Raw genomic sequence first — 26,862 nt, forward strand, 5'->3', positions numbered from 1 at the left:
GCCGCTGCAGTTGCTGAGCACACTTTCTGAAGGACGTGTAAAAAAAAAAGAGAGAAGTACGAGGCCAACAGCATCAATTTGTGTTGTGGAATATCCCTAAGCAGCAAACACCCCTCTTTTTGGCATCATTTGATGTTCTCTGTTTGTACCCCTATTGCTTATCTCTTGCTTGTAGTATCGGGTGAAAGGACCCTTTGGCATAATTATTCTGAGGGGATGGTATTGCACAAGTGGGCTGTGGTGAGTAGGAGCGCCCCACCACCACGGGGACTTCGGCCCATCGCCCGCACAATACCCACCCATCCGCGTCTGCGTCCGGTAGACTACAAAATACCTTATGTGCTACGCACTTTTATCAAAGATCGACACACAAGCGAAGTGCAACATTTAGAGAACCGGGGAATGTTTGCAGAGGAGCTTAGTATCGAGCGCTCGAGGTTCCCGCGTTTTCATTCCACTTTCACTATCCAAACTGACGGTTCACTCAACGAGAGGGAGTTCGAGTTTGCTGTTCCTCCGATAGTAACATTGTTCCACGACCGGCTTTCGGCCCATCGGGAGCGTCAACTGGAGCTGGCCAAGATTGGGAAGCTGAGGAAGGAAAGGAATTGGGAGACGGAGCAGAAGGGCGAAGAATCCGTTAGCATGGCATGCAACGCCTTGGCTTTTCCATACTGTATACCGAAGAACATGTTGAAGAGGTCGAGAGTAGTTGATCCACTAAATAGCAAATCATCTACTCAGGGAGTAACCTCGGGGGGAGGGTAGTTGATACGGTGTGAGATTGTTATTATTGTTGATAGCGCTTGAGCATCGTCTTGTTTTGTGCTCATTTGTGCTTATCGTTGAACGAGAGTTTGACTAATTTTTCTGCCTCGTCGTTTGTATAAGTGGCTGCATGTTGCCCTTCCTTGCGTATAGATGAAGGGGTTAGCTTGTCGTTGTCTTTCGCACAATATAAAGTATTCTCACCTGTGCACTCACTTGTTTTTACAGCTGCGAAGAGAATCGGTCTCCATCATGAATTCACATAACGCGATCGTCCAGCGTCTCTCAAGGGAGGCTCTGGCTGATATTGAGGGACTTGATGCATTGAAACACGGCTTTGAAAGGGAGGAATGCTGTGGTCCAGTTCCGGCAAAACTGCCTGGGAGCATGACGCTCACTGAGCACCTTTTTCTTTCATCGGATGTTGGTGCAAAGGACTGGGAATCGAATTTGAGGAATGTCGCGGGCTATGATGCCCTTAACTCGAAGGTCAAAGAATTGGAGAATGTTCAGCTGACGGTGTTTCATCGACCAGGTCCAGACGAGTGCCTCTTGCGATTTTTGTACGACGAGAAACTGCAATCAGTAATTATAACGCAGTACAGTTGCATAACATCGGGTGAGTTCCCGTGGGAAAGCAAAGGGTCTGTCCCCTGTGACCGCTCAAATGACGCATTTGTCTTCGTCTGCTCACATCATCAGCGTGATGGTCGCTGTGGTTATTGTGGTACTGTTTTGCTGGAGCTCCTGAGGAATGCCATAAAGGAAAAGAAGGGCGATGGCGCATGTATTTACGTGTATCCGTGCTCCCATGTTGGTGGTCACATGTATGCTGGAAATGTTTTAGTATACACGAAAAGGGGTGGAATCTGCTTCGGTTGCATCAAGCCATCTGATGTCGACAGCCTTGCAGACCTTCTAGTGAGAGGGGATGGAGCTATACCGGACTCACTTGAGTCGCGGATAAGGGGGAAGATTGGGTTTACCCAGGGGGGCCTCAATTGCAGTGTGATGTAGAGGGGGTTCAGGGGAGACTAAACGAATGACGAAAGAATGTCTAATAAGTATTTTCTAGTTTAAAGGTCAAGTTCTGCTGGACTGAGTGAAGTGAATGGAGTAAAATAAATGTTTCATTCTTTTTTGGGTACTAGGAGGTCCTCTTTAGTTGTTTTATTGCCGATTTCGGTGCTTCTGCCCTTTGCACAGTTGTTGAACATGGTATCATGGTCTCTGACGCGTACTGTTTTCGGTTATGCTTAGGAACACTTTTCAACGCGGACGACGGCTGTGCAACCTGCGAACCGGCTTTGTTATTACTACCACCGTCTTGTGGTCCCATGCCTCTTTCCCTTTATTCTTTTTACCCGTAAATCCTATAGAGCTGCTCTGCGAGGCAAGCGATGTCGACCGAGGTTGTTCACAGGAAGCTTAATAAGTACGAGTGGGTGGAAGCCGCTCCGGGGAAGGGCGCAAGTCCCAGACAAAACGGCATGATCAAGGAACTTTTGGGTTCCGCTGCTGCGTGCACTGAGAAAAAATTCTACCTTTGTGGGGGTTTTGACCTTAAGGCCAGACGGAGTGTTTCGCAGGTTGTTGAGATGGATGTCGCTACAAAGCAGTGGTCTTGTGGCGTTCCTTTACCCGAAAGGGTGCGTGACGCAGCGGCCGTTGCGTTTGGGGACTGTTGTCTTGTTTTTGGTGGATGGAATGACGAAACATATACTGACAACCTGTGGTTTTTTGCACCCAAACCTTCAGATCCTGCGGTAACCCCTCCTCCGGGGAGCAAGGAGTCGGTTAGTTGTGCTTGGTCGTTAATACCTCCTGTCGGTGCAGCTCCTTCGGCACGCACTTCACATAACATGGTGTTGGGTATGCTTAGTGGAAGTGACGATCCTGCACCCACCTCCGTTGTTTATTTGTTTGGGGGTTTTGATGGCGCAAAGCGACTAAATGATGTTTGGCGGCTGCGGATTGGCCCACTGATGGAAAAGAATGAGGCGGAATGGGAAATAGTGGAGACCAAGGTTGGAGTGCCACCGGTACCACGTGATGCTGCCGCGGTCGCTTTCGATGCAGCCGGTGAGCGTTTGATTGTGTTTGGTGGATTCGCTTCATTCCTGCAGAACGATTTGTATATTTTTACTCTGCGGGGAGGTGTAAATACATGGACCTCCCAAGCGTGCCTATCTGTCCCAACGCGGCGCCAGGGCTGTGTGGCTGCGGTGTCAGGTGGATATTTCGTCGTGTGCCTTGGGGGAGATGAGCGTGGCCCGCTTCCACAGGTTCTTCAGTTGTCGCTGGCCGATTTCAGGTGGGCGCAACTGTCGCTAGAGCGTGAGGATCTCTCTGGCCGTGGTGGCGCAGTGGGGTGTGTAAGTGAGAAGGGGCGGCGCATTATGCTCTTTGGTGGCGGCATTCCACCGAAGTTGAACACATCGCTGCTGGAGCTGGAGCTTGAAAAGCCGGATGCGGGGGGTTCCCGAAAGAAAGGTGGATAGCGCAGATGAACAGGTTTCGTGGAGTGCTGCTCTTGTTGTAGAGTTGTGCTGATGACAATAAAGTTTTTTTTTTCGAATGTAGCTGTGCGCACCCTCACGTTTCCCCTCAGGGAATTCCTCAGTGCTTTCCGCCACTGCTGTGGCCCTATGTACCATTCATGGCGAATAATGATAGTAAAAGTTATTGTGTAGTGATGAGCAGCGGCGTTTGCTTGGGCTTTTTCCTAAGGTGGAGCATGCTGGTCCTGTTCTGCACCGAGGATGCGCCGTTTGACCGATGGGTGCTCTTCTTTTTTTTTTTTTTGGGAGCCACCACCTTTTAATGCTAATTACAACACCTGTTTCTCTCTACTCCCCCTTTCTTTTTTCTTTTTTTGTAATGTGTTTGAGCAGCCGCAATCATCGTCCTGTGGTTTAAGAGCGACACCTGTTAGCGAATGTCGGACCGCCTTAGAGGTGACAGAAAGAGGGGTGTTGCCTCCGATGATGAGGATGTCGGTGACAAACCCGCCTTTGCTGACGCTGAGACAATGGCCCAACGTCGAATCGTGCGTGTTGTTCGGACCACACCTGCGGGACCCCCGCCGTCACTGGGTGGGATATTCAAATCACTTCCCAGCGCACTGCCGACAGGTACCCCACCGTTGGTGACGAAGTTTGGGTCTGTAGCGAGTGGTAGCGCCAGCAGCAGCGGGATATCACCACCGCCACTCAACGGTGCGTTTTCGTTCATTCCAAAGCCCACGGAGGGGGCAGCACCAGGGTTTGCAATGCCGAAGGTGAACGCAATGACTGCAACTGACTTTTCTTCTACCGCAGCCGGTACGATAACAAATACCGGCGACGGGAATAAGACTGATACAAAGCCCGAAGTTGGTGGTGGGTTAGCGGGGACTGGGTCACTCTTTGGAGGAGCACACAGCTTTGGCAACGCAGTCAATTCATTTGTTGCTGCAAAGGAAAGGTTAGCCAAGGCTGCGGAGGAGACTGACGATAAGGGAGCCACCGTTGATTCCCCTGTTGCCCCAACTCCGGGGGATGCACTCGCCAACGCTGAGCCCGTTTCAGTCGCGACGGGTGAAGTTGTCGCCACTATCCCTTCGAAGCTCTACTTGTTCAAATCGGATACAAAAAGTTGGTCGGATTGCGGCGTTGGGGAGGCGAAGATTAAGAAGCATGAGTCTAACGGTGGTGAGGACAAATCGGGTGGCTCACCAAAGTATTTCTATCGACTTATTGTTCGCGATGGATATGCTTTGAATACACCGCTCTCAAAAAATTTCATTCTCACGAAATCAGAAGACACACACGCCACGTTTTCGTTCCCTGTAGGTACCAAGGTGGTAACCTATTTATTAAAATACACGGGAGCGAATGCTGCCGAATGTGGCCCAGCATTTTCTAAAGCCCTTAAAGAAACACTGAAACTCGCACAGGAGCAGTCTAAGTGATTAGTGTGTAAGCAATTGGGGTTGTTCCAACGCGGATGCAAACAAGAGCGTGCACAACAGAAGGAATCAGGAGGCATATGTGGCTTTTTGGTTGAAGGGGAATCGTGAATGTACGTTTTTTGTGATCGTGTATTGAATGCTAATGCGAACCTCGTCCAGTTTCGGTAATGTGCATTGAATTATACAGCTGAGAGTGGCACCAACCGCACCTTTTCCTCCCTTTTGTGTTTTCTGCCACCACCGCTACTACTGTTGGTGCTCTCTGCAACGGCTGGAAATTGGTTGTGTGGTGCTACGTCACCTGCAACCCCAGTAGCATTTTATTGTTCTTGTTTTTAAAGCTCATTCACCTTTAAAAAAAAAATTACCATCTTTTTCTTTCATATCTTCTCGCGATAGGACTTGTAGACCTACCGTCCTCCGAAGATAAAACCGTTGCAGCACGACAGTGGAAGAGCTGCGCGTGGGCGTGCGAAAGGAAAGGAGGTCACCGCTGTTCATTTTAATTTTTGCGCTTATTTTTGTGGCAAGTTGAGAGACAAGGTGGAAATAGTATTTGAAGAAAGACATTCGTATAGAGTGTTCAGGTCAGGCCCCGCCTTCCACAAGTTTTTCGCAAGGTAGCAGGCAAAAGCTGTAAGGTGATTTGATAAGGACCCCCAGTGGAGATGGATAGGGCCTCGGAACTTATGGATGAGTTCTTCAAAAAGGACCCTGATATACGGCGGATGCTTTCACCGTGTTTGGACGAGCTACACGGACTCGATGATGCTATTCGACGGGTCGGCCATAAGCACAGTCTCGACCCAAACAACCAAGATGTCACCTTTGAATATGCAACCGTTCTGATATCCCATACACGGAACTCTTACGTGGAATCGGGTGTCCGGCTCATGGAGTCGCTTGCTTTTGCTCTATGGCAGAGGCGATGGGGAGGGCCAACCCACGCGCAACTCCAGCAAGCATGCAAAATTGAAGAACCATTACAAGCTGACGGCAGTGGTGCCCCTGCTTCTCCGAATTTGCAACAGCTTGTTTCTTCGGAGGAGGGGAGGGAAGGGCAGCAAATGAACGGAGATGTGGTTTCACGGAACGGTAAATACGGTCAGAGAGGGTGCGAGAACCCCACCCGATGCTCGAAGGATACCTTAGAAAGCGATCTTGTGATTTTTCACTACTATTTAGCAGTGGGGTGGATCAAGCTGAAGAAATATGATAATGCTTTGTCGTCTTTGAATCGGATGTTAGAGCTGAAGCCAGGCCACCCTCAAGGAATCGCGCTCAAGCAATACGTTGAAGCAGTCTCACGGCAGACGATAACAGTTGCCGGGCTAGCAGGTATTGCTGCCATTTCTGTTGCAGCAACGGTCCTCATGGCTTTCCGACGGTCGTAATAGTTCAGTTCGTTAACAATTCTTTCGAGAGTTAAAGTGCCTAGGTTGGCCGTATTTCGTAGTTAAATTTTCGGAAGTTACAATAGCGGTAATGCAAATGCATGGGGAATAGTTTTATGCTGAGGTCTTTCCTGATTGTGTATATATGTATTTATATGCGCGCATACGTGTCGAGTACTTAGTTTCGTTTCTGCTATACACACGGGATCGTGGTACAGTGTTTTCCTTTGTTGTTTGTAAGAGTGATTCTTCCCATTCATCAGACTCCAAGAACTCGGGAAGGCTGCGGAAAATGACGTTTTTAGAAGGCTACTGATAGGTTTTTTTTGTTCATATGGTAAATTACAGTGGCAGGCCCCGACTTTGTGGGAGGGGGTTTGATGCATTTTGTTCCACTGTGTGTCTCCCTTCATTTGCGTTTGCTATAACCTTCAAGAACCAGGCTGTGGGCAACCGTGCACTCACCAGTGGTGGGTAGCGGGGTGACGTGTTCAGGCAGTAGAGACTTACCGAAAGACGGTAACGCTGCCTCGCTCTGTTTTATTTTCTCTCTTGAACACGTGCCCGTGGCACCCCCAGACTCTATAGTGAGAAATATTTTGATATTTACGCTCCATGCTGCGCCTCATTGCATCAGTGCGGGCTTCCTGGTTCTTGCCTCAGATGGCTCTTCTTGGTGCTGTGCGGTGGGGAGGAGGGAAGGCCCTTAGGCCGCCGGTCCGGAGGGCCAGGGAGGGTGCGCCAACGGCAACCCGCAAGGCAGCGCTTCCTTCGGGATTAAAAGGCGTTTCAACTGCTATTTCCGTCCATCGGGCGACTAGAAGTAGACCCAGGACTCCAGTCGTTGTAAATGAGGAAAACAAGGGGAAGAAAGGGGGGCGGCCCACCGCACATGTGCGTAGCAGTTCGAAGGATAGTGAAAAGCGTGTAGTGACACGAAAAGGGCCAACACACACTCATGCAATGCAAAAGATTAAATACAACAAACGTGTAGCGGCGATAGCGAAGCTTTGGCGTTTGCAGAAAAGGTGACTTCCTGGGTCTTTCGCGAGGAAGTTCGTTACACAGCCTGGTGGGTAGGGACTCGACGTAAGTGCGAAGGGAAAGACCTCCCTCATCCAAATAAATGACTGCGAAGGTGATGAAGCGGTGGGAACCTAGTGCGTAACGGCGGGCGCTGTCGTTTTTACCCTCGTATTGTTTGGTGCTCTTCACATGCTTTCAACAAATTGGCAGCCGTTAACGGCTGATGTGTCACAACAGCATTCACCGTAGCCCCGTTCTGTGAGGCTGCCGCTACCGGCCTGAGTTTAGGAGGCTCAACATTCGTGATGTAAATGCCATTCATTTTCTTAATTAAACCATACTTTGCCATTTTCATATCATGGAGCTGAAGGTCTGCTTGATCCCGGACGAGGGATTTATGTGGTTTCATATTGTTGTACGTGTGGCTCTTCTATGGTTTTATTACAGTGTCAGTGTCATCGTTTTGTTGTATGTCTTCGATGTTTCACGCTTGTTTTTTTTTTTGAATTGTTGTGGTGTTCTTCTTCATCTGACCGAGGGACGGTTAGTTACCCCACCTGCAGGTATTTTTTTGTTTTCCCCTTCTCTGGTATGATTCATCTTCTTTGTCTTACTGTTCTCATTCTTCTCGCTTTTTCGTGTATGACAATACACATTTGTACATTCGAGGTGACTACCCCTGGGACCCGCGAAAAGTATTTGAACGGACAAAGGCACGCTTAATTTCAGGTTGATAGGTGCAGAAAAATATTTGCTGGTTAATGTATGACTTTTGAGCAATGCTCTGGATCGCGGTGCGGGTCTTCGGATTTTTTTTACGGTTGCAAAAGTGAGGCAGAGAACCGCCTCCGGGACTTTCTTAGTCAACTAGTGGAGGGCGTTCGCAGTGAGGAAGCCCTTTTTCGGGCGACGTGCGGCCCTCGTGTGGCGTGGAACCCGTACAGACCCGCGCGTGGTGAACATATTCGCCAAGGTGTACTGAACAGTGAGATTTATGAATGGCGCTCAAGGGTGCCAGAAGATTCTCTCGCCTTGGTGGGAAACCCGCTAGTGATGAAGGAATCATTTAATCATAGTTTAGCCACCGGGTGCCAGCGGACGGGCGGTTTGGAACGAGTTACAGAGATTTGTGAAAGTTTGGTATGCGAACCCTCTGAAACTAATGTAGAGGCTAGGACTAAGGCGCACACTAGTCTTACTTCGTTTGAAGATGACGGTGTCACGAGAGAGTTTACAATTAGTGATAGTTGTCCGGTGATTTATAATGAGGACGTGCTCAGACGAGTTGTGGCTGGAGTTTTCGATGTGCTATGGCGGACGGTTGCGGTACCGTGGATTAATGAGCAGTACGATGGACAATCATCCCCTTTTCATGAGAAGGCGCCGGTGGCTCAACACACGGCGCCATTTACCCCGGTGCGGGCTCGTAATGAAGAACATAGCAAACATATACTTCAGGGTGGACAAGAGCTGCAACCGCAGCATCCCCGTAGATGGCAGCATCGCCAGATCACTTCTGACACCACCCGCAAACCCCCACCACCACAACAGGGATTGACAATAGTTCCTGGTGTTACTCCCTTGCGTGGGTTGCCAGCGCTTTCGGTGCAGCGTGATGTGCATTCTGTCAGTCCAGGCGATTATCGTCGCGCCGTCACGCATCTTGAGGTTCACACGGGGGAGAGGCACGACCAGTTGGGGTTGGCTGGTAAATCGGATGCTTACTTAGCCAAAGAGCCTGGTGGTACAAAGCAACATCGAGGGTCTTCCTGCGTGTTGAAGTTGCGCCGGGAGGATTCAAAGGGTAAGATAGAGATGGTCCATCCTGCCTCTGGGAATCCTGTTTGTCCAAAGCAGTCACCTTCATCTAGGCAGCTGTCTCCCCAGGATATTCGGTATTCTTTCGACGATATTACCTCTGCCCAGAGACTAACCTCGAGGTTAACGCAAACACTGTGTGGTGATAGAGTCGGCACTGGTGTTCGTGGTGACATCTCGTCCCGTCTGGGGCGTTGTCATCGGCTTGCTCCGGTACTCATCGGTGTGAAGCAACCACCGCAACCCAATCATTTTCCTTCCCCAAGGCGGTTGCAGCGGCAACCGTAAAAATTCTCTGGATGTGTGTGTGTGTGTGTGTGTGTGTGTGTGTTTGGTAATAGGGGGTTGAAGTTGGTCGCCTTAACTCAAGTTTTCGGTTTTCTTATATTTACGTCCCCCGCAGTGTGACGTTTCGCCTTACCACATGATAGGTTTTTCTTCTGAGAGGGACATTTGTATAATGTTGCGGTGACGGGAATGCTTTTTTTTTTTACTATCATTGCAGTACTCGTGTTTTCGCGTAGGTGGTGTAGAGCTCTACTACTTCTGAGTGGCGGTCCTTTTTTTTTTTTGTGGAGTGGAGGTGCCATGGAGTGCTGCGATCGCTCCGTCTCGAATCATAGAAAGCTTTATGCAGACGCGGCTCTGATTACTTTTTTGTTTAATATATGATGGGAGTCCTTCCGTGCCATTGCCGTTGGAGTTCTGAACAAGTTTTCGCTTTTTCGTGCTTCTAGTAACGGCGGAGCGTATTGACAGCTATTTGGTGAGTCAGACGAACTCTCGGACTTCACTGGGGTCTTCATAGGCCGCCATTCTCATTTAGGTGCCCGTTTGTTGAAATTAACGGTGCATGGGATACGGGCTGTAACCACACTTTATAAAGCTACATTGGGGTGCTTGTGTGTTACGGTTGAAGGTTCAGGGTTTATTTACCGTTTGACCACGACTCTCTGTCGGTTCTTTTTGATCGTTTTTTTTATATTTATTTATTTCCCTCCTCTGATATGGGGTTGTGAGGGCTACATGTTTCATATTCGTCTGCCTGTTTCAACTTCACAGCACACTGGTGTCATCCAGTTGTATACGATGCTTGTAGTCTCGAAGGGGTGCGTGTGTACGTGTTTATGTATGTGTGCGGGGCATGCTATTTTACTGTTTGTGATAGACTGAAGTGTGTAGTTGTGGAGTGGCAGCCAATTTGGTCAGCTGTTTGCGGCCCGTTGAGAAGTGATGTCCAACGTAACGAACTCTCGGCGCTGTTGGTTGAAGACAAAAGAGGCACAAGTGACACAATTCGTTGTTATTGTTTCCCCCCTTCTTCACTGCTGACCAGCATGTGGAGTGGTCCCACGCCAAGCGGTCTTTAATCTCCTTTTGGTTGTTATCGTAGAAAGAAAACCGCAGTTCGATGTTACTGTCTTTGGCCGTGGTGTTAAACATATGACCATTCGGACCTCCTTTAACGATGAGATTCATTCAATTGTCTATGGGAAATGGGTGTATGTACATAAACCCTGCGTGTCGTACCCTCAGCAGCTCGTTTTGCCGTGAAGTAGAATGTGCCGAAGGGTCGTGCCTGTTGCACAACGGATTCCTCTTTCTTCTTTTCCATTTTCCGCGTTTGCTACGTGGATTGTGCTTCATTCCCGTGAATTTTTATCCTGCGGCCTTTTACTGTTTGTGGCTGCAACAATACTGACCGGACTGTGTCATTCGTTATTTGCATCACCCTTGTGTAACGAACCAATCTTATGGCAGGGTATTTTTGCCCCCTTACGTGCAATTAATCACTCTTTTCTAATGTATATTTTGCTATTGGAACAATTCCACATGTGCGCACATGTTCCTCTGCCTCTTTTACTTATGGAGCAGAAACAAGGGAAGGGCGTGGCGGGCGTTAGGTGTCGAGTGGATTTGAAAAAAAAAAAACTCTTTATGCCGCCACAGAGGCAATGCAGCCACTGTGAAAAGGAGAAGGCCGTATTGAAAAGACCTAGAAATGGGAAGTTGTTGTGCCAGCGCTGTTTTTTCAACTTATTTGAGGCTGAGGTACACGAAACAATAATGAAGGAGAAATTGTTTAAACCCGGGGACATTGTTGCGTGTGGTGCGAGTGGTGGGAAGGACAGCACCGTGCTTATTCACCTAATGAAACTCCTGAATGAGCAGCACGAGTATGGGATTCAGCTGTTATTACTGAGCATCGACGAGGGAATTGCCGGCTACCGTGATGATAGCCTCAAAACTGTTCATCGCAATGCAGAGGTGTACAATCTCTCACTACGTGTGTTATCGTACAAGGAGCTGTACGGCTGGACGATGGATGAGGTGGTGAAGGTTACGGGTTTACGTAGCAGTTGTACGTATTGTGGTGTGTTTCGCCGTCAAGCACTTGACCGGGGCGCAGCAATGCTGGGGGCGACAAAGGTGGTGACTGGCCACAACGCTGACGACTTGGCTGAGACGATTTTGATGAACATTTTACGTGGGGATCTTCCACGTTTGTCGCGGTGCACGAGTGCTATCACCTCGGGGGAAAGTCTTCTCCCACGCGTGAAACCGCTTAAGTACGCTTATGAAAAGGAGATTGTACTGTACGCACACTTCAAGAAGTTGGACTACTTCACCACTGAGTGCACGTACAGTAAGGAGGCCTTCCGCAGTGAGGCGCGTACGCTTCTGAAGAATATCGAAATTCTACAACCGCGTTGCATTTTGGACACCATTCGCACCGGAGAACAACTTCGTGTGAAGGAGCAAGAGTGTGCCACAGAGAATCCACCGAGTGCCTGTACAAGATGCGGGTATGTCACGAGCCAGTCGCTGTGTCGTGCTTGCGTGTTACTGCAAGGACTAAATATGAATGGGCCAGCGGTGTGCGTACGCGAGCAACCGCAACCGCAGCAACAACAACAACAGCAAAATGTGGAGGTAGAGGGACAATAACGGGCCAAGCGGAGATGAAGTCTTTAGGTCCGGAGAGATCATACGAATCGAGCCGCTTTCCCACGCTAACAGGACCGTGTGATGTTAGCATAACCCGTTGTTTTCTTTATTTTCTGTTTGTACAGCGTGCTGACTGGAAGTTGAAATACTGTTGGTAATGAAGGAAGGGAAGGTGAAGGAGATATGTGGCTCAGTGACCTTCGTTTGTCCACCTTGGCGGAATGTTTTCAACTGCAATGATGGGCGAATTGTTGCGTGCGTGTGGAGTGGTCTGCGAGAGGTTGTGAAGGGGTTTCCACGCCATTTCTATTTTGCGCCCTTTTCTTCTACGCCGTGCCTTACCCTAAGACATCGGAAGGAGTGGATGACATGCCAGTTCTACATCTCGCTTTAACCGGGTTTAACACTTAGTGGCATTTGCTGCGTCAGGCTCCGCATCAAGGTGATTCTTATGTGTGTTGTGTCTCGAGTGGAAAGAGACTAACCCTTCCGGGCAAGTGCGCAGTTGAGTAGGGGGTGACATGAGAGGTGGCCCGTTGGAAACCTGCGTTGGGGGTTAAGTTGCTTCCACTTATTTGTTTCACTTTGTTTAACAGCTTCTTAACCTATTCAACCCTTTTCCACCGGATGATAAGTTGCCACGGTGATGAGGCGGTTTCCCATCACTGTTTGATTTGTGGTGGTGTGTCGTTTGTCGATCATGGATTTCATCCTTTTTTTTTGCGTTTCTTTTCGGTTATATTGTCTGCTGCTGTAGTTACCCTTAATCTTCTTTTTCATTTTTCTTTCTCTCTCCTTGCCGTTGGCATTGCCTCTGCGAAGGAGACTAGGGAAAACAAGGGAGGGGCAATTTTTTTGGTCTGGGGAGGGCCAACTTTCCCTACCTTACCGTTACCAGTCACCAAAGCGTGCTCCTGGGATTGTGTGTGTGTGTGTGTGTTTGGGTTTGTTTGTTTAAAAAACATAGCCGCCGCTGCACCCTTAGTTGGAGCGGGAAACCGCGTGGAGAAACGGCTGCATTTGCTGTAAACGATGGTGTACATTGAGAACGGCAGAATTGTGGAGCAACGGGGCTTCAGTCTTGTTGATACCTTTTTTTCCATCGTTGATGGTGTGTGTCTGTTCTTCCAAACAATGTTTTCCTCGGAACCACCACAACAGGTAGTTGAGCGCCCTGTTCTTAGAGGGCGACGAGGGTACATTTTTGGTGGAAGACGTCCTGCTGACGATCATCCCCGCTCCAACGTGCACACGCTACCGAAAGAGTCGCTGACAGGCGGTTGCGCGAGTGGATGAGGATAAGCGCCTACGCGTGGAACAATAAAAAATAAGGGGGTGAGAGTCATCATTATTCATGAAAGTCGCTTGGACTTACTTGAAGGTTGAAGGTAAGGTGGAGCTTGCCTTTCCGCCAATATCCCCTTTGGTGTTATTCGGGCGCCTATGAGTGAATAATGACTCGCCCACTACCACGCGTTTTCTTTTTGTAGCGCATGTTACCCACCGAGCTGTTATTATTTTTATATGACTCTGTGGGCGGCAAACCGTTTGAGGACCCCCACAGATGAATTTAGGCAGCTCTTGTCTCGGTATTTTTTTTCTTTTTTACCTGCAACACTGTCGCTTGGTGGTGCGTTTGCGCTGTGAGTTGGGTTATTTGGCAACATTTCCAGGAAATCGAATGAACAACAAAAACTGCGGTGGAAAAAAGGGGAAGGCATATAGTTTGCAAAAAAAAAAAAAGACTAGCAGGAGCTGATGGATTTGAGAGGTGCAGAAGGGAAAGGAGAAGCGAGCGTTTAGGGCCTTTACCCAGTTTTGAAGTGTACCCAGTCGTGTCGATTTGGCTTCTTTTCCCCAGCACCTTGTAAAAACAAAAAAATGTGCATTTTGCGTGTACATGTTTATATTCATACTCATCTATTCATATCTCTATATCTCTATACCTCTCTATCTATCAATATATATATATATATATATATATAAATGGAAACAGTTTGTCTCCTCCAGCTTACTCCGTGGGTGTGAAGGATGCGCCTCCCCCATCTTTTTTTTTTTTCTCTTGAGGAACCCATGCGAAGACACACATGAGCGGTTCCCCATTCCCCCTAATGGCGTGTGTACTTGTGAGTGCTTCACGTTTATGCACTGACTGCTGCGGGTGTAAAGAAATAGTAATAATAAAAAAAGGCATACTGGAAAAAAAATAATAATGACACCTACAAACACAATCCACTTTCTTTTGCCGTTTATTATTCATTTTTTTGTCGGTTGCTTAGAACAGATTTCTGCTGCATCGGCTAGGGGATTTGGCGCGTGCAGTTGCGATTGAGAAAGCAAGGGATAAAAGCAACTTTTTTTTTTTTTTTTTTTAGATAATCCAATTAGATTATGGACGGGGATGATGGTTCGCGGATGGGGATGCCGCGACTCCCGCCGGAGTTGACGGATGCTCAGCGCGCCGACATTAAAGAGGTTTTTTCTATACTTGACGTCGATGGTACGGAAACCATCACGCCGAACGACCTCAAAGTCGCTCTTCGAGCACTTGGTTACGAACCACATAAAGACACAATCAAGCGGTTAGTTGCGGAGATGGACAGGAGTGGGGTGTCAAGTAATCTTATTCTTCCCGAATTTGAGGCGATTCTCCGGGCTAAGCTTTTTACCGATGACAAGGAGGAGGTAATGCTCGCCTTTCCACACTTTACTCAAGGGAAGTCGGATTACATTACCCTCGAAGATTTAAAGCGTGTGACACAGGAACTTGGGGAGGATATCCCGGAGGATGTTCTCAAGCGGATGATTGAAGAGGCGGACGTTTTGGACCACGACAATCGTGTGTCAAAAGAGGAGTTTGTTCGTATGCTTCTCACCCCTAAGAAGTAACAGTCCTATGTGTTATATATATATATATATATATATATATATATGTGAAAAATGCAAAGTGTTTGCGTGTGCAATTTTGTTAGAGTGACACACCGTCTGTCATTAGCACCGTAGCCGTGGGTAAAACAAACCAACAAAGGCTTTGTGTATTTAGGTGCACCGGTAGCACACAAACACACATACACACATACACACACATACATTATATATTTATATGCATGTGCAAATATATGTGTTTAGGTATAGTGCCCGCTTGATTCTCTCCGTTAGTGTGTTGTGCCTTGCAGGGAGTGTATTATTTGTGGCGCCATTCCTGCTTTCTTCCTTTTCCCTCCCCCCTTTTTTCTGCTTCCAGAAATGAAATGAGTAAAAAAGCTTCTTTCCCCCCTCTTTCCACCGTATTCATCTTCTGCTCACTTAATCCTCTGGTGTGTGCTGTACTTTTCCTTTTTTTTTTATTTTCTTCACCGTCGCTTCTCTTTTCGTTTATGCCTCCGTGCACTGTTCTGTGTCCGTTGCGTGCACGCGAGGTGATATAAGGAAGAAGGGGAAGAGAATTCAGGAGAATAACTGGGAACCTGTGCAACGAACGCGAAGTTGCGAACCGGGGAGGGACTAAAAGGAGCAATTAAAAAAAAAAAAAGTAAAGAAGTAAAAGAAAAAAAAGGAAAATCAAAATAACAGTAAGATCACGCCAAAAAGGCAAAAGGTGCATATAATTTGAATTCATTCAGACGAACGAAGATAAAAAAGGAGGGAACAAGCGCAACGTGAGACAGAAGGGACGTAGAAATGACGGATGATGTCTTGAGACAACAGTTAGAAAAGGTTCGCAAAGCTTTTGAAGCTCAAGACTACCAAACGTGCGAGACCCTCCTTCAAAAGATGCCAAAGGACGATCTTCAGGTTCAGCACAACTTAGCCATCGTCCGGCTACTGTTGAACCATGCGGATGTGGAGCAAACCATCGCTGCACTAGGCGACACATCGAGTGATCCCTTTTCCTCAACAAATGATAAAGATACGAAACCCAATGTAACGCTACTCTATGAGGGACACGAAACTGCCCACTTTAATCGCGCGCTGCTGCTGGCACGCTCCGGGCTGGTTCACGAGGCTGCCGTTATCCTTCGTGCATTGCTTGCTATGCACACCAGTATTTCCGTAGCCGTGCTTGCGAGGGTTTTGTCGCTCCTGCAGGCGATCACGCGAATGCCCCCCGGCTCCAGGCATCGCCAGCGGTCCGACGACGAGTTGATTCAGCAGGTTCTTTCCGAGAAGCTCAATGCCTTTAATGAAGACCCCGCATTGTCGCTCATGGTGAAGGCCGCATTCAGTGATATGGGTAATATTCATGAGCTACCACATGCCACTGATGGAGAGGGGGCCGCCCATTTCAACAACCTTGGTGTGCTTGCAATGGGTGATTCCAAACTAAATGTGGCGTCTCTTTGCTTCGCAAAGGCTGAGAAAGCAGCTCAGCAGTGTAATTCCCTGTTGGTGCGGCAGCCCATCGTGTACAATGCTGGCCTCTGTGCACTTTTTCGAGGGGAGTATGACAGTGCCATTACGTGCTTTCTGTCAGTGCAGGAGCTCATGAAAAGTTCCCCACTCTTTTGGGTTCGCTTTGCGGAGGCTTCAATTGGTAAGTTGCACGCACAGAAGCGTGTGAGATCGCGGGAGGAGTATGAGCGCATGCAAGATTGCTTCTCGGAGCAGTTGCATAACGGGAAGTTATTGCCCAACTACGAGTTCCTTACTCTTCCGTGGGCGGTGATTACGCAGAGTCCACTTGTTGATCTGAAGGACAATTCTGTTGGAACTGCATTAGAGGCGCTGGCATCTTGCGCGATACAGAACGCGTTGGCACTTCTTCTACCACAAAACCACACCACTATTAGTGCAACTGATGCTTTCCCTCACAATGCACAGCTCATCCACTTTGCGCTCTTCTACTGGTGCGCTTTGGAGATTGTCCGGAAGAACTATACTGTAGTTGTGAATGTGGGATCAGACCTTCTTCTTCTGCACGACCGCCGCCCTCTCTCACCGAATCTTCACACAGCTCTTCTTTCGTACATGGTGGAGGCGTTAGTGCACCTCAACGAGCCGGACCGGGCCCTAAAGGTCCTCCGCCGTTCTTCGCTATCCAGCCTCGTGGCAGGTTCCCCCCCAGAGCAATTGGATGCCTACCAGCAGGGTCGCGTAGAGGTGCTGTTCATTAACCTCGCCATAACTCACATTGTGAACGGCTCATGGAGTCAGGCAACTTCTGTTGTAGATTCGTTACTGTCGAAATTATACGAAACGCGTGCGGCGAAGGAAAAGGATGGGAGCTCCAGCGGTAATAATCAGGATGCGGTTTTGGCGTACCATTTGTTAGTCATATTCCTTGAATTGGCGCAAGGTAACCAGGAGAAGGCTCAAGAGGCGCTTCAGCGGCTTTCATGGTGCGCGTGAAGTTGCTTATATGGGGTCCTTCCGGCCACATGGAGTGCATTTTGTTTTCACGTGAGTGGGTGTGCAAGTCCCGCAAAGGGATGCGCAATTAGTTCCTATCGGCTAACATCTTCCTTTAAGGTAGATTATGCCGGTGTGTGTATGTGTGTGTATGTGTGTGTGTGTGTATTGACTGGGGAAGGGGGATTGAAAAAGTAAATCAAAGGGATTCAGACAGATATGCTCCAAGTAAGTAAGACGAGGGAAGGGCCAAAGAATAACAAAACAAAGGGAGAGGTAACCCATGCAACTGTTATTATTGTTGTTAATTTTTTCTTTGCGAATGAAACGAAATCACGCAAGTAATGCAAAAAGGGCCTCAACAAGTTCTTTAGCATTCAAAGGAGCAACGGAGGAATGATCAAGGAGGAGAGAAAGGAAGAATTAAGAGTGAGTGTGGTTGAGGGAAAAGAATTGTTCACGAGGGAAAAGCACACACGTTTAAGCCAACGGCGCAATGCGAAACACTTCTTTTTTTTTTTTTCTCTTCTATACATGTGTGTGCTTGTGCTTCGTGTTGTAGCTGATTCGGAGCGCACAAAGAGGGAGATCGCAATGATATATGACGGACGTGCGTGTCGCTACAACTGCGCTTTGCAACTCCCCATTATTTCCCACTGCAGAAGAGAAGTAGAAAGAAAATAACATCTCGTCACCTTGTGTTTACCTGAAAAGGAGGGCACCTTGCTTGCCCCTTTCAACCGCCTCTGTGGATGTTGGACAAATTTGGGTGGTGCATAACAGTAGCAAAGTGATTACCAAGCGGGTGACGACATGTGATGAGGTTGACCCGGCAGGCTCTTGGGTGTTACTGTGGAAACGGATAATGTCTTGGGGTTCATTTCTCTTCATTTCTTTCTGTGACAGGTGGTGCGTGCGCGTGTATGTTTGAAGCTGGTGTGAGTGTGAGTGTTTGTGTATATGTGTGTTTATGTGTGTTTATGTGTGTGCGTATATCGTAGTTACATCTCATGGACTGGGGCATCTTTTGTGGCAAACGCTTCGCAGCCCCCAGCCAAATTCGTCGTTCTTCTTGTTTCTCATGTGCCTTCTTTGTCTTCCTTGTCAATTGCCTTGGTTGGTTTGCACGGTTGATCCAAGTAAGTAATGTAACCTGTTTCTGTTTCTGTGTCTCCCTTCCCTCCCATCGGTTTTCCATTTTTCATTCTTTATCTATTTGTGCTGCTAGTGTTTTATTTCATTGCTTTCCCACCACCCGCTCTGCATCTATTAGTATCGTCACTGGATAGGTGGGGCGCTGTTGTTTCTCTGGAAAACGAGAGTATCTTACTAGGCACAGTGCTGGGCGTATTGGAGATTAGCATTTAGTCTTCATTCCTGACTTCTCTTTTCCCTCCTGTTGCAGGCAAAATAATGCTTCGCCGCATTTGGAGTCACAAAGTTCTCACTACCTTCGTTACATTGCCCGTTGCCTCGGTAGGAGGAATCGCCATTTACGTGGAATACCGCCAGAGAACTCGGCCAGTTCTTCCAGTTTTTGCACCGGTGGTGGATGGCAATGGCTCGCTCTTGTTGGATGGCAAAACCGTCCCCAAACCTAGCCGGTGGGTGGTGGCGCGACGCGTCGTCGAACTTTTCCTAATTTTCTTTCCCGTTGCCGTCTTGTATGTGGTGATGAGGCTTCGCCGTGACTGGTATCTTCTCTGGTTGCAGCTGCTTTTACGGGCTGTAGAGCGCGCTGGACCCGCCTTCGTGAAAGCTGGCCAGTGGAGTTGCACCCGGCAGGATGTCTTTTCACCAGAGTTTCGTTCTGTGTTCAAGAAGTTATACGACGAGGTGGACACACACCCATATGAGGTATCACTTCAGATTCTTAGGGAAGAGTTGCAACAGGACCCAGCCGAAATATTTAGCACGATTGAGGAGAAGACTGTTGGTTCCGGTTCCATTGGGCAAGTCCATAGTGCGACGCTGCGCCACACAGGAGAGCATGTCGTTGTAAAGGTGATGCACCCAAATGTGGTTGAGACTATCGTGAAGGACTTCTGCATAATCAATACCTTAGCCTCTTTCCTTCACCATCGTGTCCCAGCACTTGAAAAATATGATCTGCCGGCGCTGGCAATCGCATGGACTACCCACCTTGCGGCTCAGTTAGACTTCCGACTGGAGGCAAGGAATTTAACTTTATTCCGGAAGAACTTTAGGAATGAACCATATGTTCGGTTTCCCAAACCACTGTTGTCGACGCAGCGTGTACTTGTGGAAACGTTTTGCAAGGGTGAACCGGCCTCCGTTGAGTTTCTGGCCGCTCAGGAGGAACATGCGCGCGACAAGATCGCAAATATGGGTTTAAACACGTGGTGCAAGATGTTACTGCACGACAAATTCCTTCATGGTGACATGCACCCCGGTAATGTTATTATTGACGCCTCCGACCCCCATGAACCGTGTGTATGGCTCATAGATGCGGGTTTGTGCCAACAGATCAGTGAAGATGAGGGTGTGATCACTCACAACCTCATGGAAGCTTTTGTTCACTGGAAAGCAGACCTTTGTTGCGATGCCCTGTTAAGCATGGGCAAGCGCCAAAAGTATGCCGACGAGAATAAATTTAGGAGCGATATGAACTGGCTCTTTAATCACTGGCGCCCTCTCCACTCTAAGGATGCTGTTGTGACGAACATCCTTCAGGCCATATTTGAGTGTGTTCGGGTAAATCAAGTTCACATGGATCCGCCGTATGTGTCTTTGTTATTTGCAGTTCTTGTGCTGGAGTCCTTCATTATGAACCTCAACCCGGAGTTTAATATGGTACGGCACGCGGCGCCGTGGTTGGTTGCTGACGGACACTTGACCCGCGGTCTGATGAAAAACATTGTAATGACACGTCTGGATTTAATTAAACGTGAGATGGGAGTTTTGCGTGGCCGCCTTAGGGACGGTGCGCATAATGACTTGGCGAAAAATGAAAACGTTCACTTAAATGCGAATGCATGGTAGTGGGTTTAACTGCTGCTGAGGGCCCCCCTTTTTTATTATTTCGTTTCAAACACATTAAACGCACGCATACCCGTGCCGTCTCACTACCGTTTTGTTTTCCCCTCCCCCTACTAGCGGTCTTTTTTATTTCATCCACACACGTGCTCTGATTGTAAACATTTCTGAGAAGCGTAAAAAGGTTGTGAACGTATTAAATGTTGTACGGTCTCTCTCTCTCTCTCTCTCTGTGTGTGTGTGTGTGTGCACAAATAAACGAGATGTTTTTTGTTTTTGTTTTTTAGGCTGCAGCACCGTAGTCCCTGCTGGTGGTTGCATTTGGTTCTGCGACAGGAAGCTTAAAGGGGGCGGTGCCGACGCGCTTTTTTTTTTGTTGTTGTTACCTCATCTTTCAATGTGTTGCCGTATTTGTGTAGTGCGTAGATTTTACACCGTGCAGAGGTCTCTATGTGTGCATTTCAGCGCCGCATGTCTGCCCCACGCGCGTGGAGAACATCCGCTAGGGATAATAAATCACACATTACATCGCGTCGATGCCGCGTTCCCTTCTGCATACGGTCATGTCTCGCCATTTCTTTGTTTTAGTTGTCCTACCCATATCTTCATATCTGCGGTCTCGTGCTTTTTGCAGCATATTTACTTGCGTCCATGTGTATGGCTGCGTGAGCTTCGACCCGTGTCATGTTCCATGCTTGCTGTGATTTGGTACGCTCCATTTTGTCATTTCTATCTTTCTATCTTTCTATCTTTCTATTTTTCTATTTTTACTTTTAACTTTTTAACTTGTGCAGTTTTTTTTTGTTTCTGTTCGTCCTTCTTCTTTCTTTTTTTTTTCTTAATCTTCCATGTCCGTTCGCATCAGTTTTGGAGGTGAGAAAAGCAGGGCCGTTGGTGGGATAAATATTTTCACCACTAGCTGGGCGTGGGGAATGGGCAACACGGGTGCTTGTTACTCTTGTGTGTAATTGTACGTATATATTATGTGGTATATATATATATATATACGTGCATATGACCTTCGTCAGTTTATCGCTTCCGGCTTTCCCCACCGGCACGTTTTGTATGTTATATTTTCACCCATGCTTGTTTTTATTTAATTTTTTTTTTAAAAAAAGAGAAGAAAAACGATGTTTTTGTCGGTTCTTGTTGGCGAATGTTGTTTGTTTCCGGACGCAATGGTTTGCGGGATGTGGGATGTGGATGTGGAGGAGAAGTGTCGATTTTTCTTTTCTTTTTTTTATTTGTTTGTTCAAGGTTTCTGGAAGAATTTTAATGCGCATATGCACAGGAGGTTTCAGCAGCTGGGAACTGTGATAACATAAAGAAAGGAGAAGCACTTGAAGTTATCGGAGAATCGGCACGTGTTGTGAGAGTTTTTCTTTTTTTGTTTTTTTTTCTTGTTTTGACGTGTAAGGGACTTTGGGGCGTTGATCGCTGTGAGGGGAGGAAAATGTGGGGAAAGATGAGAGGAAGTTTTTAAGGAAAATTTGGGATCATATTCTTACAAGACTTCTTTGGTGGCGAAGTTACGTTTAGTTTTTCGTGTCGGTATCGCCGTTTCGGGAGGTGGTCGCACCACTTCAACGTTTCACAATTAAATTCCATTACAACATTCGTATATTTCAACCTTTACACTGTTCCGTGCCGATAATGTTTTAATGTTTAAAAAAAAGAAAATTAAGGTATCTGATCTTTTGTATGCAGTTAGGCCCATCAAATTGCGCCACTGAGCATTATATCGCGACTTCGTGTGCACTTTTGGCACTTCTCTCCTTTCCCTTTTTTTTTTTAATATCTCTTTGCTTTCATGTACAATTGCTTCCCCGCCCTCGATTACTATTAACCCACCTCCTGCTTCTTATAATGTTTTCTTTTTTTTTTTTTTGCTTCTTTTCACCGTTTGCTCACCTTACAATTTATCTTCATCAGCTGCGTGGCGTTGATTCCGCCCACCTCCTTTAATGGTGGGGTCGAGGACCATCCCGACATCCACGTTGGGGCGAAACCTGCGGGAAACGGAGGGGGCTGAAACCGATCGATTCGGTTTTTTTATAAGCTCAGAAGAAAAGGCCATGGAGGAGGAATTCCTTCGTGTCCACCCCGAGAAGTTGAGTGTACGAGAGCGGTGGTCGAAAGCGTTGCTGCGGTGGGATGGTTGCGCTCACATGAAAAAGAAAAAGTTATGTCGAGTCGGTGTTCCGCAGTCACAAAGAAAAACAGTGTGGCCACTGCTTCTGATGACATATGGTTGGCAACTTGAGAAATACGGGGATTATCATCTTCTTATGAGCCAGCAGCCGCGCGATGCAGCAATGTTTGAAATAATCGAGCGTGACCTTGGAAGGACATTTCCAACCCATAGATTGTTTAATAAACCGGGTAGCACAGGGCAAATGGGGTTGCGTAGTATTCTTCGCGCCTATGCTAATCTCAACCCGGAGACGGGGTATGTTCAAGGAATGGGCTTTCTCGTAGGAACACTTCTTATCCAAATTGGGGATGAAGAGAGCACATTCAGTGCATTTGTTTCGATTATGGAGAACCCAAGATACTCCATGGCCAAGTTATATGCTCCTGGATTCCCCCTTCTCTTTGTTCGCTTACATCAACTGCAGAAACTGTTGGGGCGCCATTGCAAGAAATTGCTCAAACGGCTCATGGAGTATGGCATTGAGTTGTCTACCTTTGCAGCCAACTGGTACCTAACATTGTTTGCATACCACTTCAACTTTGGTTTACTCTCCCGTATTTGGGATATGTTCCTTTGTGAGGGGTGGAAGATCATTCATCGTGTGGCGATTGCTCTTCTATTGCTGCACAAAAGCGCTCTCGATCGCGCGAGGGATGGTGCAGAGTTACTGATTGCACTGAACACCGCTCATGAAGGAAAGGATGAGGTGGAGGTCATCCGTAAGGCCCTAAGTGTGAAGTTTAAGACGGCTGATTTAGTCCGGTGGGAGAGGAAGTTTTGTCAACAGCTCTAAAATGAAGGATAGCGTGGTGGTGAAACAAATTTTGTATCTGATCAGCACACTCGGAAGGACAAGGTCTATTTTATCACCGCATCTTGCCAAGCATGATTACAACGTTTTTCAAGTTTTCCCTACTAGCCGTTATGCAATGTGTGCTGGTGTTTTTCATGTTTGCAGGGAGTCATGCTTGTGTTGGAAAGTTCTCATTTTTGTAGGGCTACGAGGCGTCCATACGGTGCAAGGCTGCCAAGTATTCGGCATGTCAAAACATATCAACTCCCAAGTAAGTTGCAGCAGTAAAGAGGTGTGTGAAATAGAGGGGTAAACACACTCCAGTTAATGAAGGCTCGTCACTTGTTGGTGCCGGTGCAGGTACTCGCCGCTGGCCATGACGGGTTGTGGATGTATTTACTTTGTTTGTTTCTCTTTTCCTCTACACTTGTTCGTGGCTTATTTGCATGGGGGCTCGTGGTGCACTGTAAACGGAAGTGTGGGTAGTGTTTCTATTATTACTGTTCCTGTCATTTCCTCTCTAAAAATCACTATGTTCACTGTTCGTTCTGGCGTTGTGAGATGCGCCAGGTTGTGGGTATTATTCTTTTCCATACGCACACCAGCAATCGCTCACTCCGCGTCGTGGAATGATAAACGAGCGAATAAGCAAATTGGGCAACTGGGAGGGTTTTGGAGGAGGGGCGCGATGCACATTCATGAAACGATCCCTGTTGCGATTGTTGACCCTGCGGAGCCCAACGCTGCACCAATACGGAGACACATTGAGGATCGCACGCTTTTTGCGTACCGAAATATGGGGTTCGCTCTCACACACTACCATTCGTCTCTCACAGGCGCAAACCGCCATCCAATTGTCATTGAAAACATGAACCAACTCCGCGTTTACCACAGGCGGGAGTACACGTACAACTTGCTTCTCCGTCGCACGTACAATGTGAAAACGTTTCAAACGGTTTTGGGAATTATTGCAGATTCTAGAGAGCCATTTAACAACGTGAATCAGCTACAAAATACCAAACTCTACGCATACCGCAATACATCTGCCGATCAGGAAGTTGTCCATCGTTTTAGCAAAGAGGCGGTAGGTGGCTCATACACGCCACCTCAATACATGAGGTTTGATGCACTGATCACAGGTCCTCATGCATCTGCCTTTATTACTTCCCGCGACAGCATAACCGAGGAGTTTGTTATAAATTTTGTGCGGGCTGGGCATTACACATATTACTTGCACCAACATCTCAGTAATCCACGGTATCTTCCTGCTTGGGAAAAGATTTATGGTCCCCGGGGGTCGCGCCCCGCGAAGCCGGTTCTCTTTTACATTGGCGTTGGGCCGCAGGAGTTCCCGGAGAGTTCAATGAGTGCAGGCATGCAGCGGTCGCTGCACGCCATGGTTGAACGTTGTGTTGATTGTCTGGAGACACCGCCACCGGGGATTGCGGCAGATTTAATTCCCTTCTCTGTACGTGAAACCGCTCGAAAGTACGGCGTTCGATTGCTGCAGCGATGGCGAATGCGCTACTTCGCACTCCGATGTTAATGCATTCCCGGGGGAGGGGAGAATGTTTGCTACCCTCAGAGTGCGTTATTTTCCCAACCTTATGCACTCGTTTTTGTATATTTGTATCATTAGCTGCTGTGTCGATAATAACTGGTGTGCGCCGTTCTCTGGTTGTCGGTGCTGTCCGGTTGTTCGTGCAATTGGCATTTATATATAAAAAGATGTGTATGTGTTCGTTGAGACGGCACATCAGCAAGTTTACCGTCGCAATTTAAACGTCATCGAACTTTGTGATTGGTGTTGTTTCGTCTTGTTCCCCACCTTACTTGACTTTCGTTGCCAGACAATCGCTTGTTCAGGTTTTCTTTTGCTTTCTACTCTCCCTGACGCCGTGGCCTGTATGTACACCATGCGGAGTGGCGGTATCACTTCAGGCCATGCCGGTGTAGTGAGGCAATAGGTACTGTTTGTTGGATATGTGGGGACTTTTGTTGTGTATCTTTGGAGGAATGAGAGAGACACGTATTTTTTTTCTTTTTTCTTTTTTGGAAGGTGGACATGTTGCATGTTGCATGTACTTATTCACTTCCCAACTACCTTCTCACGAGTCGGTCTTTTGCCTTTTGAAAGTCTCCTTCTTTTTCCCTTTTTATATAAAGGTTGCTTTATTACACCTTCCAGCCTAGCGATAGACTCGAGCGTGTGCGCAGGTCCCCCCTCCCCTTCCCGTCGTTTCCGCTGATTCATTTCTCGGATTGTCGGGCTGTTGTCCCCCCCTTTGTTTTACCGTTTCCGTCATATTTACTCGGTGACGCCATCACCCATTTGCCATGTCGGATGGGGGGAATGTACTTGGTCGACCAGGGGATTGCAACAACAGCATAGAAACTGCCAAAAGCAACCTTCATTGCTCCGCGTCCACTGATGCCTCTGCTGCCCAAAATGTTCCGGTACCAGTTCCAGACCCTGGTCTTAATGCTACCGTAGGTGCTGACTCAGTTCTTGCCCCTCCTGTTGGTACGGATGAACAAGACGATGACAGCTCTGTGGAGTCCGCCTCGGTGAGCGCTTCTGGCAACCCAGAAAATGAAGAAAATCTACTTGTCGATGAGTTTGGCTTCATTATCGATGAAGAAGAACATGATCGGGTGCAGCGGTACATCAGAGGCATTGACGGTAAACGTGTTGCTCGGCGCGAGGTGAAATGGCAGAAGATGCAGGCGAACTGGGAGTCAATGAGCAAGAAACGTCGTAGTAAAGTGAAGTCGCGCTGCCGCAAGGGTATTCCATCTTCTTTTCGGGGTGCAGCGTGGCAGCTATTGATAGGCTCGTACTTGGAAATGCTGAACCCCGGCAACGAGGGCACATATGATTGCCTTCGCCTCAAAGATATCTCGGATGAAGGGTTGAAAGGAACAATTTCGCGGGACCTTCCGAGGACCTTCCCGAAGCACGTTTTGTTTAGAGAAGAGGGCGGTATTGGACAGACATTTTTGCGCAATGTACTTCACGCCTACGCTAACATCGACCCGGAGGTGGGGTATGTGCAGGGCATGGCATTTGTTGTTGGTGCGCTCTACACGCAGATGACCGAGGAGGAGACATTTTGGGCTTTGCACACTCTCATGAACGGCGAAAAGTATCGGTTGCGGGAGATGTACAAACCGGGGTTTCCTATGCTTCATAAACTTTTCTACCAGTTACAGCGGTTGATGGCCAAACTGCTTCCCAACCTATACGAGCACTTTGAGGAGCTTGGTGTTCACCCAACATACTATGCCTCACGGTGGTTTATGACACTGTTTGTGTATGACTTTAACTTTCGTGCTGTGTTGAGGATTTGGGACATTTTTTTGAGTGAGGGGTGGAAGATTATATTTCGTATCGCTATTGTTTTGCTGAAGTTGGAGGAGCGGCGATTGCTTGCCATGTCTTTTGAGGAGATCATCTTTGCAACGAAAACTCTTGAACAGGGCAAAGATCCTGATGAACTTATTCGGCGAGCACATGGGGTCCGGTTTAAGACAGCTGAGCTGGAGGCCTTCGCGAGGGAGTATGAATTAACCAAACGTGAAGGGCAGGTGTGAGCTGTGTGTTCACTGCATTTTGTGGCTA

The 26,862-nt window shown here is 47.8% G+C and overlaps 22 protein-coding genes across 22 annotated transcripts; 17 read left to right on the plus strand and 5 right to left on the minus strand.

The window, feature by feature from the left end:
• Positions 1-132: 132 nt before the first annotated feature.
• TbgDal_X10450 (hypothetical protein, conserved) lies at positions 133-768 on the plus strand (the record flags this gene model as incomplete). Its single annotated transcript, XM_011779914.1, has 1 exon — positions 133-768. One exon carries the CDS (start codon positions 133-135, stop codon positions 766-768), a length of 636 nt encoding a protein of 211 aa, XP_011778216.1.
• Positions 769-921: 153 nt separating this feature from the next.
• Positions 922-1,785, plus strand: TbgDal_X10460 (hypothetical protein, conserved; the record flags this gene model as incomplete). The annotated part of the gene is made up of 1 exon (XM_011779915.1): positions 922-1,785. One exon carries the CDS (start codon positions 922-924, stop codon positions 1,783-1,785), a length of 864 nt encoding a protein of 287 aa, XP_011778217.1.
• Positions 1,786-2,168: 383 nt separating this feature from the next.
• TbgDal_X10470 (hypothetical protein, conserved) lies at positions 2,169-3,269 on the plus strand (the record flags this gene model as incomplete). Its single annotated transcript, XM_011779916.1, has 1 exon — positions 2,169-3,269. The coding sequence occupies one exon, from the start codon at positions 2,169-2,171 to the stop codon at positions 3,267-3,269; it is 1,101 nt and encodes a 366-aa protein (XP_011778218.1).
• A 437-nt stretch (positions 3,270-3,706) lies between these two features.
• Positions 3,707-4,720, plus strand: TbgDal_X10480 (hypothetical protein, conserved; the record flags this gene model as incomplete). The annotated part of the gene is made up of 1 exon (XM_011779917.1): positions 3,707-4,720. One exon carries the CDS (start codon positions 3,707-3,709, stop codon positions 4,718-4,720), a length of 1,014 nt encoding a protein of 337 aa, XP_011778219.1.
• A 668-nt stretch (positions 4,721-5,388) lies between these two features.
• On the plus strand, positions 5,389-6,114 carry TbgDal_X10490 (hypothetical protein, conserved; the record flags this gene model as incomplete). The annotated part of the gene is made up of 1 exon (XM_011779918.1): positions 5,389-6,114. One exon carries the CDS (start codon positions 5,389-5,391, stop codon positions 6,112-6,114), a length of 726 nt encoding a protein of 241 aa, XP_011778220.1.
• A 77-nt stretch (positions 6,115-6,191) lies between these two features.
• On the minus strand, positions 6,192-6,527 carry TbgDal_X10500 (hypothetical protein, unlikely; the record flags this gene model as incomplete). The annotated part of the gene is made up of 1 exon (XM_011779919.1): positions 6,192-6,527. One exon carries the CDS (start codon positions 6,525-6,527, stop codon positions 6,192-6,194), a length of 336 nt encoding a protein of 111 aa, XP_011778221.1.
• Positions 6,528-6,729: 202 nt separating this feature from the next.
• On the plus strand, positions 6,730-7,146 carry TbgDal_X10510 (hypothetical protein, conserved; the record flags this gene model as incomplete). The annotated part of the gene is made up of 1 exon (XM_011779920.1): positions 6,730-7,146. The coding sequence occupies one exon, from the start codon at positions 6,730-6,732 to the stop codon at positions 7,144-7,146; it is 417 nt and encodes a 138-aa protein (XP_011778222.1).
• Positions 7,147-7,905: 759 nt separating this feature from the next.
• Positions 7,906-9,246, plus strand: TbgDal_X10520 (hypothetical protein, conserved; the record flags this gene model as incomplete). Its single annotated transcript, XM_011779921.1, has 1 exon — positions 7,906-9,246. One exon carries the CDS (start codon positions 7,906-7,908, stop codon positions 9,244-9,246), a length of 1,341 nt encoding a protein of 446 aa, XP_011778223.1.
• An 864-nt stretch (positions 9,247-10,110) lies between these two features.
• On the minus strand, positions 10,111-10,437 carry TbgDal_X10530 (hypothetical protein, unlikely; the record flags this gene model as incomplete). The annotated part of the gene is made up of 1 exon (XM_011779922.1): positions 10,111-10,437. One exon carries the CDS (start codon positions 10,435-10,437, stop codon positions 10,111-10,113), a length of 327 nt encoding a protein of 108 aa, XP_011778224.1.
• Positions 10,438-10,518: 81 nt separating this feature from the next.
• Positions 10,519-11,907, plus strand: TbgDal_X10540 (hypothetical protein, conserved; the record flags this gene model as incomplete). The annotated part of the gene is made up of 1 exon (XM_011779923.1): positions 10,519-11,907. One exon carries the CDS (start codon positions 10,519-10,521, stop codon positions 11,905-11,907), a length of 1,389 nt encoding a protein of 462 aa, XP_011778225.1.
• Positions 11,908-12,683: 776 nt separating this feature from the next.
• Positions 12,684-13,109, minus strand: TbgDal_X10550 (hypothetical protein, unlikely; the record flags this gene model as incomplete). The annotated part of the gene is made up of 1 exon (XM_011779924.1): positions 12,684-13,109. The coding sequence occupies one exon, from the start codon at positions 13,107-13,109 to the stop codon at positions 12,684-12,686; it is 426 nt and encodes a 141-aa protein (XP_011778226.1).
• A 1,189-nt stretch (positions 13,110-14,298) lies between these two features.
• Positions 14,299-14,796, plus strand: TbgDal_X10560 (centrin, putative; the record flags this gene model as incomplete). Its single annotated transcript, XM_011779925.1, has 1 exon — positions 14,299-14,796. One exon carries the CDS (start codon positions 14,299-14,301, stop codon positions 14,794-14,796), a length of 498 nt encoding a protein of 165 aa, XP_011778227.1.
• A 792-nt stretch (positions 14,797-15,588) lies between these two features.
• Positions 15,589-17,256, plus strand: TbgDal_X10570 (hypothetical protein, conserved; the record flags this gene model as incomplete). The annotated part of the gene is made up of 1 exon (XM_011779926.1): positions 15,589-17,256. The coding sequence occupies one exon, from the start codon at positions 15,589-15,591 to the stop codon at positions 17,254-17,256; it is 1,668 nt and encodes a 555-aa protein (XP_011778228.1).
• Positions 17,257-18,133: 877 nt separating this feature from the next.
• Positions 18,134-18,454, minus strand: TbgDal_X10580 (hypothetical protein, unlikely; the record flags this gene model as incomplete). Its single annotated transcript, XM_011779927.1, has 1 exon — positions 18,134-18,454. One exon carries the CDS (start codon positions 18,452-18,454, stop codon positions 18,134-18,136), a length of 321 nt encoding a protein of 106 aa, XP_011778229.1.
• Positions 18,455-18,669: 215 nt separating this feature from the next.
• TbgDal_X10590 (hypothetical protein, conserved) lies at positions 18,670-20,259 on the plus strand (the record flags this gene model as incomplete). Its single annotated transcript, XM_011779928.1, has 1 exon — positions 18,670-20,259. The coding sequence occupies one exon, from the start codon at positions 18,670-18,672 to the stop codon at positions 20,257-20,259; it is 1,590 nt and encodes a 529-aa protein (XP_011778230.1).
• Positions 20,260-20,650: 391 nt separating this feature from the next.
• TbgDal_X10600 (hypothetical protein) lies at positions 20,651-21,130 on the plus strand (the record flags this gene model as incomplete). Its single annotated transcript, XM_011779929.1, has 1 exon — positions 20,651-21,130. The coding sequence occupies one exon, from the start codon at positions 20,651-20,653 to the stop codon at positions 21,128-21,130; it is 480 nt and encodes a 159-aa protein (XP_011778231.1).
• Positions 21,131-21,267: 137 nt separating this feature from the next.
• TbgDal_X10610 (hypothetical protein, unlikely) lies at positions 21,268-21,570 on the plus strand (the record flags this gene model as incomplete). Its single annotated transcript, XM_011779930.1, has 1 exon — positions 21,268-21,570. The coding sequence occupies one exon, from the start codon at positions 21,268-21,270 to the stop codon at positions 21,568-21,570; it is 303 nt and encodes a 100-aa protein (XP_011778232.1).
• A 758-nt stretch (positions 21,571-22,328) lies between these two features.
• Positions 22,329-23,240, plus strand: TbgDal_X10620 (GTPase activating protein, putative; the record flags this gene model as incomplete). The annotated part of the gene is made up of 1 exon (XM_011779931.1): positions 22,329-23,240. One exon carries the CDS (start codon positions 22,329-22,331, stop codon positions 23,238-23,240), a length of 912 nt encoding a protein of 303 aa, XP_011778233.1.
• A 1-nt stretch (position 23,241) lies between these two features.
• Positions 23,242-23,553, plus strand: TbgDal_X10630 (hypothetical protein, unlikely; the record flags this gene model as incomplete). Its single annotated transcript, XM_011779932.1, has 1 exon — positions 23,242-23,553. The coding sequence occupies one exon, from the start codon at positions 23,242-23,244 to the stop codon at positions 23,551-23,553; it is 312 nt and encodes a 103-aa protein (XP_011778234.1).
• A 63-nt stretch (positions 23,554-23,616) lies between these two features.
• TbgDal_X10640 (hypothetical protein, conserved) lies at positions 23,617-24,786 on the plus strand (the record flags this gene model as incomplete). The annotated part of the gene is made up of 1 exon (XM_011779933.1): positions 23,617-24,786. The coding sequence occupies one exon, from the start codon at positions 23,617-23,619 to the stop codon at positions 24,784-24,786; it is 1,170 nt and encodes a 389-aa protein (XP_011778235.1).
• A 219-nt stretch (positions 24,787-25,005) lies between these two features.
• TbgDal_X10650 (hypothetical protein, unlikely) lies at positions 25,006-25,314 on the minus strand (the record flags this gene model as incomplete). The annotated part of the gene is made up of 1 exon (XM_011779934.1): positions 25,006-25,314. One exon carries the CDS (start codon positions 25,312-25,314, stop codon positions 25,006-25,008), a length of 309 nt encoding a protein of 102 aa, XP_011778236.1.
• Positions 25,315-25,577: 263 nt separating this feature from the next.
• On the plus strand, positions 25,578-26,834 carry TbgDal_X10660 (GTPase activating protein, putative; the record flags this gene model as incomplete). The annotated part of the gene is made up of 1 exon (XM_011779935.1): positions 25,578-26,834. The coding sequence occupies one exon, from the start codon at positions 25,578-25,580 to the stop codon at positions 26,832-26,834; it is 1,257 nt and encodes a 418-aa protein (XP_011778237.1).
• Between the last annotated feature and the right edge of the window lie 28 nt (positions 26,835-26,862).

The sequence above is a fragment of the Trypanosoma brucei genome, chromosome 10 (assembly GCF_000210295.1).
Source record: "Trypanosoma brucei gambiense DAL972 chromosome 10, complete sequence".
Classification (NCBI taxonomy): Eukaryota; Euglenozoa; class Kinetoplastea; order Trypanosomatida; family Trypanosomatidae; genus Trypanosoma; species Trypanosoma brucei.